At 40.6% G+C, this 17145-nt stretch overlaps 1 protein-coding gene across 2 annotated transcripts in view; it reads right to left on the bottom strand.

Annotated features, from left to right (window-relative positions):
• The window catches only part of SLC25A26 (solute carrier family 25 member 26), a 167766-nt gene that overhangs the window by 27262 nt on the left and 123359 nt on the right, over window positions 1–17145 (bottom strand). For both annotated transcript variants that reach the window (XM_060766404.2, XM_060766403.2), the window contains one exon: window positions 4372–4441. In XM_060766404.2, coding sequence (XP_060622387.1) covers window positions 4372–4441 — 70 coding nt within the window. The remainder of the gene's footprint in view (window positions 1–4371; window positions 4442–17145) is intronic.

Genomic DNA, 17145 nt, shown 5'->3' with positions numbered 1-17145 from the left:
CAATACAGTACAAGATAAACCAGTAGTATAGAAAACAGCAATTTGACTCAAAATGGTGCCCAATAACATGTAGTGTCAACTATTGTAAAAACATGGTCAACTGTAGGGAAGGTTTTGGGATAGTGCAAGTTGTAGCTAAGGAACAAGAGCATGTGATGAAAGTGTTGTGCTATACCATAATTGTGGAAAAAACTAACCATATTCTAATAGAGACAGAGAAAAGAAAATGAAGACTTGAGTTGAAATTACAACAACTCCAATGATTCCATAGTATTGAGTCATAGCAATTAAAGTGGTATCAAACTGCATTAATTCTACAGTAGAGAATTAATATGACAGTAGACTCTAGTCATATTAACCTAGAGTTTTTTAGGAGTTGTCCACAACACACACACACACACACACAAAGCCTGGAAAGCAGTAGAAGCAAAATGACTGAAATATATTAAAAAGATAATGGATTTTACCCAAGGGAACTATAGGTAAAGGGGAGGTGATTATTGGGGAAATGAATCACAATTTCATATGTTCATTTCTGTCAACCAGGCATTTCTTTGACTACAGGCTTCTAGGGCTTTTTTCCAAGTTTCAGGGATGGAGGCCTTAAGTGATCAATATATTATTCTTTATAGGTACGTAGATAGAGGTAATAGACTGGAACCAAGCAATGTAATTGTGAATTGCTTAAAGCCTCAGAGAGAGTAGATGCCAACAATTGCAATTTTACAGGCACTTCAGAAAAAGGACAGCGTTGGCCATTTCACTTCCCAGTAATGTTTGTTTTCCTTCTGCCAAGTATACAACATTATGATTAAGAAACAGAGGAGCCAGTAATTTTTCTTGGTTAACATGGGAACTCAAAACACGAGGGTGTGTTTAACTTGTTTAATGTTTTTTTCTCCTCTGACCTCTAAAAGGCTTTAAGTAAATTTTGTGGTAAAGCAAAGCACATGAGCAGCTAGGGAGTCTCAGACAGTTATAGTGTCTGAATACACTCTTTGTGGTATTGGCAAAGAGGTGGTGATTAAGAATTGGCAAGCCAGTTGGACTGATAAACTTTTATTTCCCTTCCAAGAGACCTGCAGCAGGGTGATGCACGTACATAGCTCTCATAAGAAACTGTTTTGTTTATTTATGCTTATATATTGTTATATTTATACATGGTTTTGTCTTGGTGTGTAATTTGTCCTTTACCCTAATCCCTATGCTACATGGTTAGCCATCCACGTTTGTGGGTTTACTTTTTGTGAATTAGATTATTCATAGATTTGGTTAATATGTTCTCTGTAGGAATCTCAAAGTCCTCCGGATTTAATGGTCAACTTCTAGTGCACTCCTAGAATGCCCTATATAAAAGGAACAATCCCCTTCTCTGAGCAGACTGATGAAAGGCAAGACCTTAATCCATCTCTGGAGAACCTAAAGAAGCACTGAGCCCCCTCTACTCCCTCTGCGACAGTACCGCTTTATGTATGCCTTGATGGGGAAATTATAGTGATGGCCGTGGCCTGCTGGCCCCTTGAGATGGCATTGGTGCTATCTCCTCTTTGTGGAAAAACTCTCAATTTATCCTTGGGTCATATCAAAAGCCACAATTTTGGCCACCAAAACTACCTTCAACTTATACACGAGACTAACTTATACATGAGTATATACCAGGCCCTCCTGATCGGCTGTATCATCAACTTCCACCTACTAATGTCCAAAAAAATATTACTGTATATAGCAGACATGGGCAAATGTTGGCCCTCTAGGTGTTTTGGAGTTCAACTCCCAGAAATCCTAGCCAGCTAACCAACTATTAGGAATTGTGGGAGATGAAGTCCAAAACACCTGGAAGGCTGAAGTTTGCCCATGTCTGCTATATATATAGTAATACTTTTCTGGACATTTGTAGGTCTTCAAGCAAGACCTCCAGTGGAAATTGTCGATACAGCCTAGGAAGGCCTAGAAATTCCTAAAAAAAAAGGGGGTTCTCTCCAATTTAAAAAGAGTGTTTTTATTCACATTTTTTCACAGGGGCCCTGTGCACCTAACCCTAATGAATTTGGAGGGCTGATTGTATAGCATTTGATGAAGTGGAACATATCTAAGCAGAAGTGAACAAGCAGACACGGAAGAATCTTACCACTCTCTGGAACTCTTCTCTTTTAGACACTGTTCCCACCCATGCCTTCATCACCACCACTACCATAGATACATGAAAGGTTTGGGCAGCAGGAAAGGGTGAACATGTTGAGTAGAGAGAGATGAAGAAGCTGTTGCTAAGCAAATAATCATACACACCCCAAGTGCTTCAAAAGTCCCCTTAAAGCACTGTTTTTGCTAAGGACTAGAAAGAGTTGGTGTTCTACAGCCCTCCATGTAGTCCAGTCCTGCCCCATGTTAACAGGGTAGGTCTATAAAGGAGCTGTGACCACAATTTGGCTGAACAGCATTACAGACCTTCATGTGATCACCGGTGACCATTTTCTTTATACATGTGCATGTCATGGACTAGAGTGTATCCACAATACACAGCTCCATATTGCTTGAATTGACATGGCTCTATCCTAATCAATATTGGGTTTTGTAGTTCGGTGAAAGAAAACTGTAAGGGGGGGGGGGGGGGATGACTGTTCCAGACTAACCAGATGCTGTTCAACTGCTACTCCCAGAATGCCTCTTGTGAAGCTGTGAGAGTTGCAAGGGGTTGCCAACCTATTGTGTCTGGTGAGACACATGACTCCCACCACTGTTGTAGTCCACTTCCTCGAATGGTTCACATGGTTCCCACATTCCTTACACTATGTCCTCTTTTACTCTCTTTCATAGATAACTTGCCACTTTCTAAGAATCCCCCAAACTACAGCTCCCAAGAGTCATTAACAGTATATATTTATCATGTCAGGAGTGAACCAAACAGTTGTATTGTATCAAAAAAACCACAAAGTCTGCAAACATGGCACTTCAGCAAGCGAGAGTCCAAAAGTGGCAGGCTAACACCCTGTACCTCAATCAGTGCTAACAGGATGAGAAACTCCCTTCTGGGCATATGGAAGAGTGGGAAACAAGAGTGGGAAACTGAACAGGCTGCGCTTTGGCACCACAAGATGCAGAGCTAATCTTAAGAAAAGGGGCTATAAAGTGGAGTCCACAACATGAGAGTGCGGAGAAGAGCAAACCACAGATAACCTACTACAATGCAACCTGAGCCCTGCCACATGCACAATGGAGGGCCTTCTCACAGCGACATCAGAGGCACTCCAAGTAGCCGGCTTCTGGTCAACAAACATTTAGCTTAATGTTGAGTTTTTAAAACTTTGTGTTTTTTAATGCATTTTAACTGTACCCTCAACTTGCTTCAGACACGATAAATATAACTACATATGGTGGAGAAAACTCTTTTTTGTATCTCATTTTAAAAAGTAGACTAAACAGGATGAATTTTTTTTCTTGGGGGAGAAGTGATCCAAAAACTACCCTTGTTACTCTTATTCACAAATCGTTTTTCTCCATGATCACCCCTGAACCTCACACTGTACATTCCGACTTCCTTCTGGAAAAAAGATTTTGCCACTCCATCCTTTGCAGCCACTAACCTGAGATTTTTATCAGACCATTAAGTTTTGCAACCCCCCCCCCCCTTTCGTTCCTTGTCAAACGTGTGGGATGAGCCACTTGTGACATCTTAAAGGAAATTATTTTAAAGCCGGCTGTTATAATAAGGCAAGGTGGCTCTTTAAGAATTCAATTAACTTCCAGCTTGTTTTGCCATAAATCGTCCGAGAGCACGTCCTGCCACTCTTGATTCCAGGGAGAGTGTCCGGAGACTGCCCAGATGTTTCAGCCTCCGGTTCTCCTCCATGGAAAGTTTCCGCCTGGAGGCTGCTGCATTTAGACATTCTGTTCTCCTGACTCTACTTAATCTAGAGTGCTGTCAGAGCTGTCACATGAACGGTGAATCATGGCCCCTTATTGAAAGCCCTCAAGAGGAGCCCAGGGCAGACAGCTGCACAAACCCGCACCCAAAAACTGGTCCCTCTCTCTCTTCTCGCAGAGGGTTTTTACAACTGAACCTCGGGATAATCCCAGCCCTTGACTGACAGGGCCTGTTTGTTCAATAACACAAATTTGTCAAAAACAAATTGGCTGTCTTTCAAACAGACACCCTTGCCGAGGTTCCCTTCTCTTCCCTTTTATTTTCTTCCCCTTTTCTTGCTCTCCCCCGCCCCACTTCCACAAAGCAAGATCCGTTTTCTCCACTCTAAACAAACTGGAATTATAAAAGAATGCTGCCCGGCTCCTAGCTTTAATAGATTTGCACATTTCCCCCCTCCTCCCCTCCTTTCTTCTTTAGTATTTCCCAGGATAACATATAATCCTTTGCACCTGCAAAAGCGCCACAGACTGCAGACTGCCAAGAATCGACCACGTGTCCTTGCTTCCACGACCAGAAATCCTGTGTTTAAAGAGATAGAAGGGGAAGAGGAGTTAGTATCTGCCCCATTTCCAACTTGCTAGTTAGTAACTGGGAGGATAGAAACAAAAGTTTGAGAATTGCTAATTTTGTGGCATATTGAAAAAGTAATCCTGTTGCCTCTCCTTCCCGCCCTCGAGTAAAGGACTGCAATTCATAAAAGTAGATGCAAAGAAAAAAAGGTACCAAAAGAGTATAGACTTATTTGTAAGTTTCAAGTCTTCATTCCAGGCTGGAGAAATGCAGCTTTGCAGATACTGCCTAGATTTTAATTCCTCTTGGGAAGATAAAGAATTAAAAATGACAAAGAACATTGGAAAAATATCAGCGGTGCTTTCCAATCCAATTGTACATGCCAAACAAAACCATTTCCAAAGGACTGCCTCCACATGACTCCAGAACCAGAAACTTTGTCCAAAGGCTATGATGAGTAACACTGAAAATATATTCAACACTCAAATGGCCCGTCTAAAACCCAAAGAGATCACACAGTTATGATTAAAAAGGACCTTCATAACAATTGCTTAAAATCATAGAATCATTGAGTTGGAAGTGACCTTCTGGGTCATCCAGTCCAACCCCCTCCCAAGAAACAGGAAATTTGCATTCATAGCACCCCTGACAGAAGGCCATCCAGTTTCTGTGTAAAAGCCTCCAAAGAAGGAGCCTCCACCACACTCCGGAGCAGAGAATTCCAATGCTGAACAGCTCTCACAGTCAGGAAGCTCTTCCTAATGTTCAGGTGGAATCTCCTTTCCTGTAGTTTGACGCCATCATTCCACATCCTAGTCTCCAAGGCAGCAGAAAACAAGCTTGCTCCCTCCTCCCTATGACTTCCCCTTACATACTTCCCCATACATGGCCACCATGTCTCCTCTCAGCCTTCTCTTCTGAAGGCTAAACATGCCCAGGTCTTTAAGCTGCTCCTCACAGGGCTTGCTCTCCAGACCCTTGTTTATTTGAGTCACCCTCCTCTGGACAATTGCGGTTCCCAGAATTGTATGTGGTATGATCAAGGCAGAATAGAGCATGACTTCCCAGGATCTAGACACTATACTCCTATTTATGCAGGACAAAATCCCATTAGCTTTTTTTTTTTTTTTTTTTTTTTTTTGCTGCTGCTGCTGCATGACATTGTTGGCTCATGTTTCACTTGTTGTCCATGGGGACTCCAATATCTTTTTACACGTACTGCTGTCAAGCTAGGCGTATCTTTGCATTTCATTTTTTTCTGCCTAAGTGGAGTATCTTGCATTTATCCCTGTTGAACTTCATTTTGTTAGTTTTGGCCTAACTCTCTAATCAGTTAAGATCTTTTTGAATTCTGCTCTTCTCTTCTGGGGTATTGACTATCCTTTCCAATTTGGTTTCGTCTGCAAATTTGATGATCATGTCTTCTAACCCTTCTAACTTAAGTCACTAACAATCCCATTTTGCTTTCATGATACTATGGTCAGGAATTCATTCACCTCTCCACAGTTGCTGGAGAGGACTGGTGTAATGTTTTGGCTAAGCTGTGATTTCAACCCATCTTAGGCAGTGTAGAAATGCACACAGATGTCTTGAGCAGTGAGCCCACCATCAATCTGTGTTCTTTACATCATTCACATTTTGGATAGAAGCACATGTGATGGAAGTTATTTGGAGAGTTTACGGTCTATTCAATCTGATAATCAGGAAAACGTTTCACCCTTCCCATTGTCCTGACACTTGCACAGAGAGCTGATCAACCAAGATTTGTGAAGATCACAAATGTTTTATAGAGGCAATGGAATACTTCGGTTTGTTTGGTTTTTTTAAAAAAATGCTGAGTAAATATTAATCATGCCAGATGTCTTTTAAAGATTTTGAAGCCAAAAGCATGCTCACAAAAAAGGTGGAGAGGCAAAAAGAAACTGTACTGGAGCTTCATGTCAGTAGAAAAGGCAAAAAACAGGGTGAAGCAGAGTTCACAGCCCAAAGCGAAGTATGTTCACTTTCAACTGGCGTAGTGGGTTAAACCTTTGTCCTGGCAGAACTGAAGACTAACAGGTTGTAGGTTTGAATTTGGGGAGAGCATGGATGAGCTCCCTCTGTCTGCTCCTGCTCTCTATGCGGGGACATGAAAGAAGCTTCCCACAACAATGGTAAAACATCAAAACATCCGGGCGTCCCTTGGGCAGTGTCCTTGCAGACAGCCAATTCTCTTACACCAGAAGCGACTTGCAGTTTCTCAAGTCACTACTGAGACGGAAAAACAAAACAAAACAAAACAAAAACCCTTTCAACTCTAAAACCCACAACCCAGATATTGCATTCATTAGATCAGGTTTCCACCCTGTGATACAGACAAGATCATTTTGACCACATTTCGCATTACTCCAGCTAGCATGATCAATGACCAAGTGATGATGGGAACTGGAGTACACCAGGAGAGTGCTCCATGTTGGAGAAGGCTGTACCCGTCTTGATTGATTCGCTTATAGCACTTTCTGCCCTGATCAAGAAGAATGTTCTATCTTTGTATGAGAGACACAAAACCCCAAAACGACAGACAACTGTCTTGTACAGCAGAACATAACTCAGAAGACCAAGGCCAAAGCAAAGTTCAAGCTGGCCAACAGGAAATTATAAAATCCCCCAGCAATGAGTCCAAATTAATTCTGGTGCAGCCTTCCCCAGGGGAGCAGGGAAAGCCCTACTAACGGGATCATTTAAAAATAGACTGGAGAAGCCAGCACTTGAGAACATACCAGAGGGAATAATCCTACGTTGGCAAAGACTGAACAAGGATGACCTAATATGTTCCCCTCCATCCCTCTGTTTCAACAGGAGGTCCAAACTGTAATGTGCAAGGCAGAAGGGATAAACACATCAGCTAAAGCAGGGGGAGGATCATATGTCCCTCGCAGTATCTGCCAGACTTCAACTCCCAACTGCTCTAGCTAGCACAGCAGGTGATAAAGAATGATGGGAGTTATCGTTCGACAACTTTTGAATCTCTCTTAAGAAGGAAAACACATGATATAAACAACAAAACAATAACAACATTAGAGACTCTCAGTTTCTATTTATGACTTCGAGCCCCCAGTAGCACAATCGGTTAGATCCTTGTGCTGGCTTGCCTGCTGACCAAAAGGTTGGCAGTTCGGATCTGGGGAGCAGGATGAGCTCCCATCTCTCAGCTCCAGCTTCTCATACAGCAACATGAGAGAAGCCTCCCACAGGATGGTAAAACATCTGAGCGTCTCCTGGGCAATATCCTTGCAGACGGCCAATTCTCTCACACCGTAAATGATTTGCAGTTTCTCAAGCCGCCCCTGACACACACACACACACAAAATTCAAGGAAATGAGAATATTACCTAACCATCATTCTATGCCTACAAAGCAAACTTTAACCTTAATCTACAGAACACAGATGGGGACTTTTTTCTCTTGAGGAACACATTCCCTCTCGGGTAGTGCTTCTTATCTATCTAATGTAGGAAACTGGCTGGGATTCTTTTAATATGCCAAGGACAGGTATCATATTGATTACTACTATAGCCAAAGGTTAAAGACTAGCAATGTTCCAGACTGGGGGGGGGGGGCTATACTGGTGAGGGCCACCTCTTTTTCTCTGTCTTTTTCTATCACCCTGTTTCTATTTCTGTTGCACTCCAAGGCTGGGAATCACCACTGTACTTAACACACACTCCAGCAGTCCAAGGTAAAATAGCAAAGCAGTTTATTGAAGAATATATGAAAAGCAATTCAGCAAAATAGTATAAAATGAAGTCCAAGTGTCAGGATAAATCCACAGAAATCAAAGTACATAAGTAGTATCAAAAAACAGGAATACAAAAGCAGAATAAATCCAAAATATGAGACTCGGGAACAGTCCCCAAAAACTTGGTAGCATGAAACATGAACAAAAAGGAAACATGGACTATGCAATTAGAAATCTTTTGACTTGACAGAAGTTCTAAACCCAAACATCAACATTGCCTCGACTGGCGGAAAAGTCTGCTGGTCTAGCTAAGATAACCTTCTCCCCTGGAAAACTGATAAGGAATTCTTGGCTAATAGGTGTCTTCAGTTTTGTAAATCTCCCATCTAACTGCTCATTAGTCTGTCTACCTGGACTTTCATTTTCAACCTCTGAGCTCAGTTCTGTTTCTGACCTTGCTTCCTTAGCAAGCTGCCTTTCTGGAATGTGGCCTTCTGACAGAGACTGCTCATTTTCATGGCTTGACATCTCTTGCTGGCTCTCCTGCTGCTCTTGCTAATTTGCAGACCCAGAATCCCTAGTGTCATAAGACTGACTAACAGGCCCAGAATCCCCAGGTGTAGGCAATTTCAAAGACTGAACTGCAACAATTTCCCAATTTCTTCCATTTTCTTTTCTCTCACTGTCATTACCACCTATCACCTCTCTCCCCCCTGCATCTTTTGTCAATGTACCCCCTTCTCTTGCACCTTCTCCACTCAGTTCTTCTCAATGGAATAGTCTGCTGGTAGAGGGTGAAGACTGCTTTATGTTAGAGGCATGAGCTGATCATTTACACATGGCATTCTTCCCCAACCCCATTCCAACTATTTTGTCCTTTACCCCTCTTTTATTTCTTTCTCTACGTGCCTAACCTCTCTCCTCCTTGGTTCCTAACTATATGAACACTCCAGGGCTGCAAGTTGTTCCTCCATGCTATGGATTTCCAGTATTATTTATTTAATTAATTAATTAATTATTTCTGGTATTTCTATCCCGTCTCTTCTCTACTCCCGAAGTGGGGACTCTTGTTGTTGTTCATTCGTTCAGTCGTCTCCGACTCTTCGTGACCTCATGGACCAGTCCACGCCAGAGCTCCCTGTCGGCCGTCACCACCCCCAGCTCCTTCAAGGTCAGTCCAGTCACTTCAAGGATGCCATCCATCCATCTTGCCCTTGGTTGGCCCCTCTTCCTTTTGCCTTCCACTTTCCCCAGCATCATTGTCTTCTCTAGGCTTTGCTGTCTCCTCATGATGTGGCCAAAGTACTTCAACTTTGTCTCTAGTATCCTTCCCTCCAGTGAGCAGCCGGGCTTTATTTCCTGGAGGATGGACTGGTTGGATCTTCTCGCAGTCCAAGGCACTCTCAGAACTTTCCTCCAACACCACAGCTCAAAAGCATCGATCTTCCTTCGCTCAGCCTTCCCTAAGGTCCAGCTCTCACATCCGTAGGTTACTACAGGGAATACCATGGCTTTGATTAGGCGGATCTTTGTTGCCAGTCTGATGTCTCTCCTCTTTACTATTTTATCGAGAATGGACATTGCTCTCCTCCCAAGAAGTAAGCGTCTTCTGATTTCCTGGTCACAGTCTGCATCTGCAGTAATCTTTGCGCCTAGAAATACAAAGTCTGTAACGGCCTCCACGTTTTCTCCCTCTATTTCCCAGTTGTCAATCATTCTTGTTGCCATAATCTTGGTTTTTTTTATGTTTAGCTGCAACCCAGCTTTTGCGCTTTCCTCTTTCACCTTGATTAGAAAGCTCCTCAGCTCCTCCTCGCTTTCGGCCATCAGAGTGGTGTCATCTGCATATCTGAGGTTGTTAATGTTTCTTCCAGCAATTTTCACCCCAGCTTTAAGCCGTCCTGAGTCCTGAGCTGGGGACTCAGGACGGCTTAAATTTGGCAACAATTTGAATGGATTCCTTTATAAGCATAGAGGACAACTGGGAATGTGTGGCAACAGTGAAGGTTTGTGAGGAAGGAAACCCACATAACAGAAGGAAGATTTTAAGGCAAATTTAAATTCTCAGGACTATGCTGCTTCTGGTGATTTTAACTCAATGTATGATATTTAGGAAAACATTCATCAGTTTAGTCATCCAAGTAGTTCCTTTGTAGCCTAGACATTTTAGACATTTGACAAGCAAGAAGCCACTCAATCTCCCAGTATGGAAATGTTACTAAACAACCACAGATGGCAAAGGCATCTGCTCTATAAGTAGCTTTAATGCCTTTTAGGAGAGCCAGGGTGGTGTCATAGTTTTGAGTGTTGGTGTTGGACTCTGAAAAATCAGACTTTAAAATCCTGCTCAGCCACAGAAACCCATTGGTTGACCTTGTATAAGCTACACTCTCTCTGCCTAAGAGGAAGGCAGTGCCAAACCTTTTTGGACAAAGCTTGACAATAAATCCCATGAGATGTTCACTTTGGGTTCGTCATAAGAAAGAAATGACCTAAAGACACACAACTATTACTACCATAATATCATTTAATATTAAAATATTGAATGTTTAATAAAATGTTAAGTGCCAAGGGAAGGAGTAGTCTAAGGCTGACTCAACAGCACAGAAGGAAAGCAGTTTGACACCATTTTAACTGCAATGACTCAATGCTGTGGAATCCTGGGATTTGTAAGGGTGTCAAACAGCATTAATTCTACAGTGTAGATGTATGTCTTTTCTGGAAATCAGATGCATTTATTGATATAGAAATGAAAAATTGGAACATGAGGCAGTCAACTAACTGTACAAATATTATGGTACCTCAAAAAATGACATACACACAGACACAGTAAAGTACCATATATACTCGAGTATAAGCCGGCCCAAATATACCACCCAATTTTACCACAAAAAACTGGGAAAACGTATTGAGTTGAGTATAAGCAAAGGGTGGAAAATGGAGCAGCTACTGGTAAATTTCAATAACAACAACAAAAAACAGATAACAATAAAATTACATTAATTGAGGCATCAGTAGATTAAATGTTTCTGAATATTTACATAAAATTGTAATTTAGGATGAGACTGTCCAACTTGGATTAAACCATTATTCTAACCTTCTTCAATGTAAAGGTGCTTCCAATAATAATAGAGTAAAATCATAAATGTAATAAAAATAATAATAGAGTAAAACAATAAATGGAATAATAACAATAGAGTAAAACAATACATGGAATACAAATAATAATAAAGTAAAATAATGTAAATGTAATAGTAATAATAAAGGCTGTAAATTAATAAATGCAATAATAACAACAACAACAACAACAACAACAACAGAGTAAAATAATAAATAACTTTGACTTGAGTATAAGCAGAGAGGGGCTTTTTCAGCCTAAAAAAGGGCTGAAAACTCGGCTTATACTCGATAAATACAGCAATAATTTACTGTATTTCTTATTATTATTATTATTATTATTATTATTACATTTACATTATTTTACTTTATTATTACTATAGGGTAGTTAGTATAGCAATGAAGAACCTATGGATTATCAGGTGTTATTGGGTTCTAACTCCCATCAGCTTTGCTAATGGTATGAGATGATGGGAACTGTAGTCCAACAACAGAAGAAGGCCCACTGCTTCTCCAACCTCTGAGTTGAAAGATAAGGGATTGGCAATTAATGCAATTTTTGTCCCCACTCACATAAAATTGCAACTCGGCTAACTAGGTATCACTATGAACACACACACATTTGGTCATCCTGTTTCTTCCTAATGATTCCCTGATTGCTCCAGGCATATACTATTAAAGACAGCAGGAAATAATTAGCCCTGTTTTTCTTTCAGGGCAATACCCATTCCCACTAGCATTCCCATGTTGGAGAGCAACAGATGACAAGAGTTGTGCTTTTCAAGCAGGCGGTGATGCCAAGGCTGTGTCATGTGTATTCTATTAGACCCAAGACTGAATAGAAGACTTTGTTTTCCACTTCAAAGGACCCATCCCAATCTCGCACTCTTCCCTTATGAATAACAAATTGGAAATAAATCTTTTGGCTAAAACACATGGAAACTCATACAATCTGGGCCTTCCGTAGCTTCCCAGGTCACTTGTATGCTAAGTTGTATTTATTTTTTAAAAAATAAGGTGCTTTTTTGTTGGGAAGAGTCAAAAGCAGGGCTTAGGAGAACATATAAGCATATTTCTGCATTCCATGACTGATATTTTGTGCACATTCAGAAAACATACATTTTAAAACTTTTTTTCTACCAAAGATAATGGCTTACTTATCTGCTTGATTGTACCTAATTTTACTCCTCCGTGGCATTTTGCAGCGCCTGCCTTAAGATCTTTTTCATCCACCTGCCATAATTACTCATGTTACAATAGCTATCAATACAATCTCCATTTGACCGTGCCTTATTTCAAAACAAATGCAATCCCACATTATTTTAGAAAGGGAAGGAAGGAGGATATCACTGAAAATGTTTGACTGATCTTTTTTCTTTCTTTCTTTCTTTTGGGGGGGGGGGGGGGAGAGAAGGGAGAAAAAAAATGTATACCCTGCCCATTTTAATCATGAATTTTAAACTTGTGTCTTTTGTTTAATCTTTGCCCTGTGTATTTTAAAATGTATTGTAGAAATATGTTTTAATATGTGTTATAGAATGCTTTAGACGATTATGTGTTTTAGTGATGTTGTAAACCACCTTGAACCATGAGGAGAGGCAGATGAGAAATAAAATTATTATTATTATTATTATTATTATTATTATTATTATTATTTTACTGACGCAAAAACACAGCGTGTTACAGCAAATGAGATATATATGCTGAATTTTGTATTACAAAATCACAAGTTGAATACTTCCCAAGCGTTTAGAACTGTGTGATGCATTTTCGAAGGATGCATGCAGATCCAAGTAAGGTGGATTTTTGTAGTTGACAGGTCATGATTTTGTCGATGTTTATTGTTTCCAAATGCCGGCTGAGATCTTTTGGCACAGCACCCAATGCGCCGATGACCACTGGGACCACCTGTACTGGTTTATGCTAGAGCCTTTGTAGTTTGATTTTGAGGTCCTGATAACAGCTGGGTTTTTCCTGTTGTTTTTCGTCAATTCGACTGTCATCTGGTATGGCGACATCAATAATCCAAACTTTTTTCTTTTCTGGAATCATGAGATCTGGTGTATTGTGTTCCAAAACTTTGTCAGTCTGGATTCGAAAGTCCCACAGTATTTTTGCATGTTCATTTTCCACTACCTTTGCAGGTTTATGATCCCACCAGTTCTTTACTACTGCCAGGTGGTCCTTGTGACATAAGTTCCAAAAAATCATTTGGGCTACATAGTTATTATTATTATTATTATTATTATTATTATTATTATTATACATAGAATTCGGGGGGAGGAGGAGGAGAAAGAGTAATGTCAAGTATATCCTCTTGTATAAGATGACCTCATATATAAGTGAAAGGCAGTTTTGGGTCCAATTGACAAGTTGAGGGTCATTCCATAGAGTGGAGAAAGCACCAGCACTCCTTCAGGGAGCCAGCTGCCCAATGGCCATCTCCATGTTCCTCTATAGCAATGGTTCCTAACCTGTGGTACATGGACCACCAGTAGTCCACATGAACTAAAATATGATCCTCAGCTTCACCATTACTACACCATTGCAACGAGAGCGACCGGTCTCTCAAAACCCTCTTATAGTGCCGAGGCTTATTAAATATGGTTTTCTGTGGGCGAGCAGATTGTGACTACTGGATTGCTTATGTTCTGTATCAGAAACTAGAGCTGATGTGGTCTATCCAATGCAATTTTCTGAATCACCACCCCAAATAACCAAACCCAATCTAAAGTTGACCAAAACCTGATTCATAACCCTTTCGGTACTAATGTTGGAGTGTGGTCCCTGGCCAAAGTGGTCCCTGGTCAAAAGCAGGGTGGAAACCACTGCTCTACAGGAATTCAAAAAGGCCAGAAGAGGTGCCATAATGGAGAGAGAAGAAGAGTGATGCTTTTTAAAGGTTATCTCAGGATCAACTAAGTTCTTGCCTTTTACTACACTTCATTTAGGCATTAAATATTATTTAACTTTTCTATTCAAATCAGTTCAAAGTTTGTGAAGACTACTTGTCATTTTGGATCTTACTTTGAGAGAAAGGCAGGATATAAATTTAATAATTAATTAATTAATAATAAATGGCTTGAACTTTTATTGAATTGTTTGTTTAAATTTAAGGAGTAAAAGCAGAGCAAACTCATCAAACTGTACATGATGATAATTCATCCACTTCCATGAGAATCACTTGCAATATTTAGTTCAATTTGAGAATGAATCCAATCTGATCACTTCAAGCAATGACTAAAAAGCCTTCTGTCTGAACAGAAACATGCCACACTCCAAAGTCTTCACCAATTATGCTGATTAATGAATTTTACGAAATAGCAAATCTTTTTTTATAGAAATAGGAAATTTTCCATGGAAAAAATGAGCATTGGAAAATGTTTCTATTCTGGGAAATGTTCCACCCTACAGCTCCATTTAGGAAAATCATGCTCTTGGAGACAAGCATCCAGTGGGATGAAGCAACAGTCTGATTCAACAACTTCACATACTGAAAGAATTCATGAAGAGTCAGAGATCTGAGAAATTATTGTTTTGGACTACAGCCTCCCGAGTCACTACAGCCACATGCCCTATGACGGTGCTGCATTCATCAATCATGTGAAGGTTTCCACAATTCGGACCAGGCAAAATCCCTCATCTTGTGGGAGAACTTCATGCAGTCAATTGCCATTTTGCTATTATTGTGAACCTTCACATGTTGAATGCAGATGAGGGTTGGGCTATGGGATGTCTACTATGGACTTCATTCATGTCAAGGCCTTGGCTAAGTCAAGTTGCAGGGATGTAGGGACCAAAATTAGGACAGTATTGCTGAGTTTGAATGGGGCTGGAGAAGGCTAAAGACCTTACCAAGCTACAACTCCCATGATTTCATACAATATAGATTCAACTTAGACCGTAAGCTGGCTAAAACTTTCTTCTAATATGGAAGTGGCTTACAGTACAAGTTCATACTTAGTGTAGTGCAAACAATTAATTCAACAACCCACTCACAACATTAATTTAAAACAGTTTAAATCAAACTGAAAATGTAGTGAAAAGATAAAACAACATCACACCCAGTTAAAAAACCGCTATAAGTAAACATCACGAAGAGTCGGAAGCGACTGAATGAATAAACGACAAATAAGTAAAGAAACAAAAACCCACATAGATGAAATGATCAAAGGAAGATGAATTGCCCCTCATCTGATATGCCAAGGCCTTCAAACACAGTTGTGGAAATGGTGAGCAGACACTGCCAATTCTCATTCAACTACTCGTATTTGCAGGGATGAACTTTACTACTTGCACAGGGGTTGTTGCACTTAATACCTCCATCCACGTGCGAATCTATGAGCCTTCAAGTTGCCTGTCATTTATGGAAATCTGTGGATTTTATAGGATTTTCTTAGGCAAGATATCCCCAGAGGTGATTTTCTTAGTTCCTTAGCCTATGGCTTCTGGTATCCAGCAGCACTTTCCAATCAAAGTGCTAACCAAGGCTGATCCTGCCTAGCTCCCAAAATCAGATACGATCTGGTGCCCTTAGGGTCCTTCAATAATACACACAAAATACTGCCCTCAAAATTACATGTGATGGAATAACTCTAAATTACTCCAGCGTAACACAACAAGAGGCATGCAAACAATCAGAGCCAACTGTCAGGCTTTATAATGGACAAAGAGGCCTGCCACCTACTGACTGAGGATTGTATTGCAGGCTTCAAGTACAAGTGTGTATGTGCCTTCAAGTCACCTGTCAACTTGCGATGATTCCTTGAATTTCACAGGGTTTTCTTGGGTAAGGAATACTCAAAAAGTATTTTTACAAGTTCCTTCCTCTGAAATAAAGCCTACTGCATCTGGGATTGATTGGCAGTCTCCAACCTAAGCACTAACTCTGTTTAGATCATTTGAGATCTGGCGTCTTTAGAGTATTTAAGTCCTCTCAAGCACATGAGCACATTTCACTTTAAATAGCTTCGAGGTGCACACCACTAGGTACTGAATGAGCCTTTACCGAGGATCATTTAAATAGGATTAATCCTGCTGTCACAGAGGGTGAGATTGAATTCCTCATGAGATCTTCTCCAACTTCTGCTTACGTTTTGTCTTAATTATAATGTGTACCAGAAAACTATCCAAAAGCACATTATTCTTTGGGAGGAGGTGGTTCAAAGGGGAAAAATAATTAAACAAGCATAGCTGCTCACAAGGAAAGCAGCGATCTATGTTGCAATACTATCCAAACTGTTGTTCCGAGTACAGAAGCACTCCAGGGACTTCAACATGCTTTGGAGCCCAGAATGCTTTGGTACATATTTAGAAGGAAACATGTACAAAAATTTCTAGAAATAGGATTGCTTAAAAGAAAAGGGGGGATCCATGTGTAGTTGCTTTCTGGGCGCCTGTTTCCAAGGCAGTGCCTCTTTCCAAGCTCTTGAACATTTTCAAAGGGTGTTTAAGCACAGCCAGTGATGCATTTCCTTTCCCCTTCTCTGTTCCAAGTGTACAGCAACTTACAGATGGTGCACAAGAATGTCCGACAGATTTTTTTTTAAGCCACTGTGAATAACAGTTATTGTGACACTAATAAAGTGAGGTTTTGTTTGCTGAACAGCTGTGGCTATATTGTTCTTCAGGAGGAGGGGGTGTGGTGGCGGTCGTCAAACAGCCATTAAGCAACTGGAATGTGCATTCTCTGCTGGATGGAAGTGACATCAGATGCCCTAAAATGCAGCACTAAGAAATCTGGTTTCCATGAAGGAGCACCTAAGTAAATTGTAGCTATTCCTGAGTTACACTGAGGAGGAAGGGATTGGTAAAACACTTACTTGCACAGTGTAAAGAAATGTTTATATAATCCCAAACGTTGCTCACCAAAAAGGTA

The sequence above is a fragment of the Anolis sagrei genome, chromosome 2, assembly GCF_037176765.1.
Source record: "Anolis sagrei isolate rAnoSag1 chromosome 2, rAnoSag1.mat, whole genome shotgun sequence".
Taxonomy (NCBI): domain Eukaryota; kingdom Metazoa; phylum Chordata; class Lepidosauria; order Squamata; family Dactyloidae; genus Anolis; species Anolis sagrei.
Note: the sequence above shows the minus strand (reverse complement) of the source record. Positions and strands in the feature narration are given on the sequence as shown.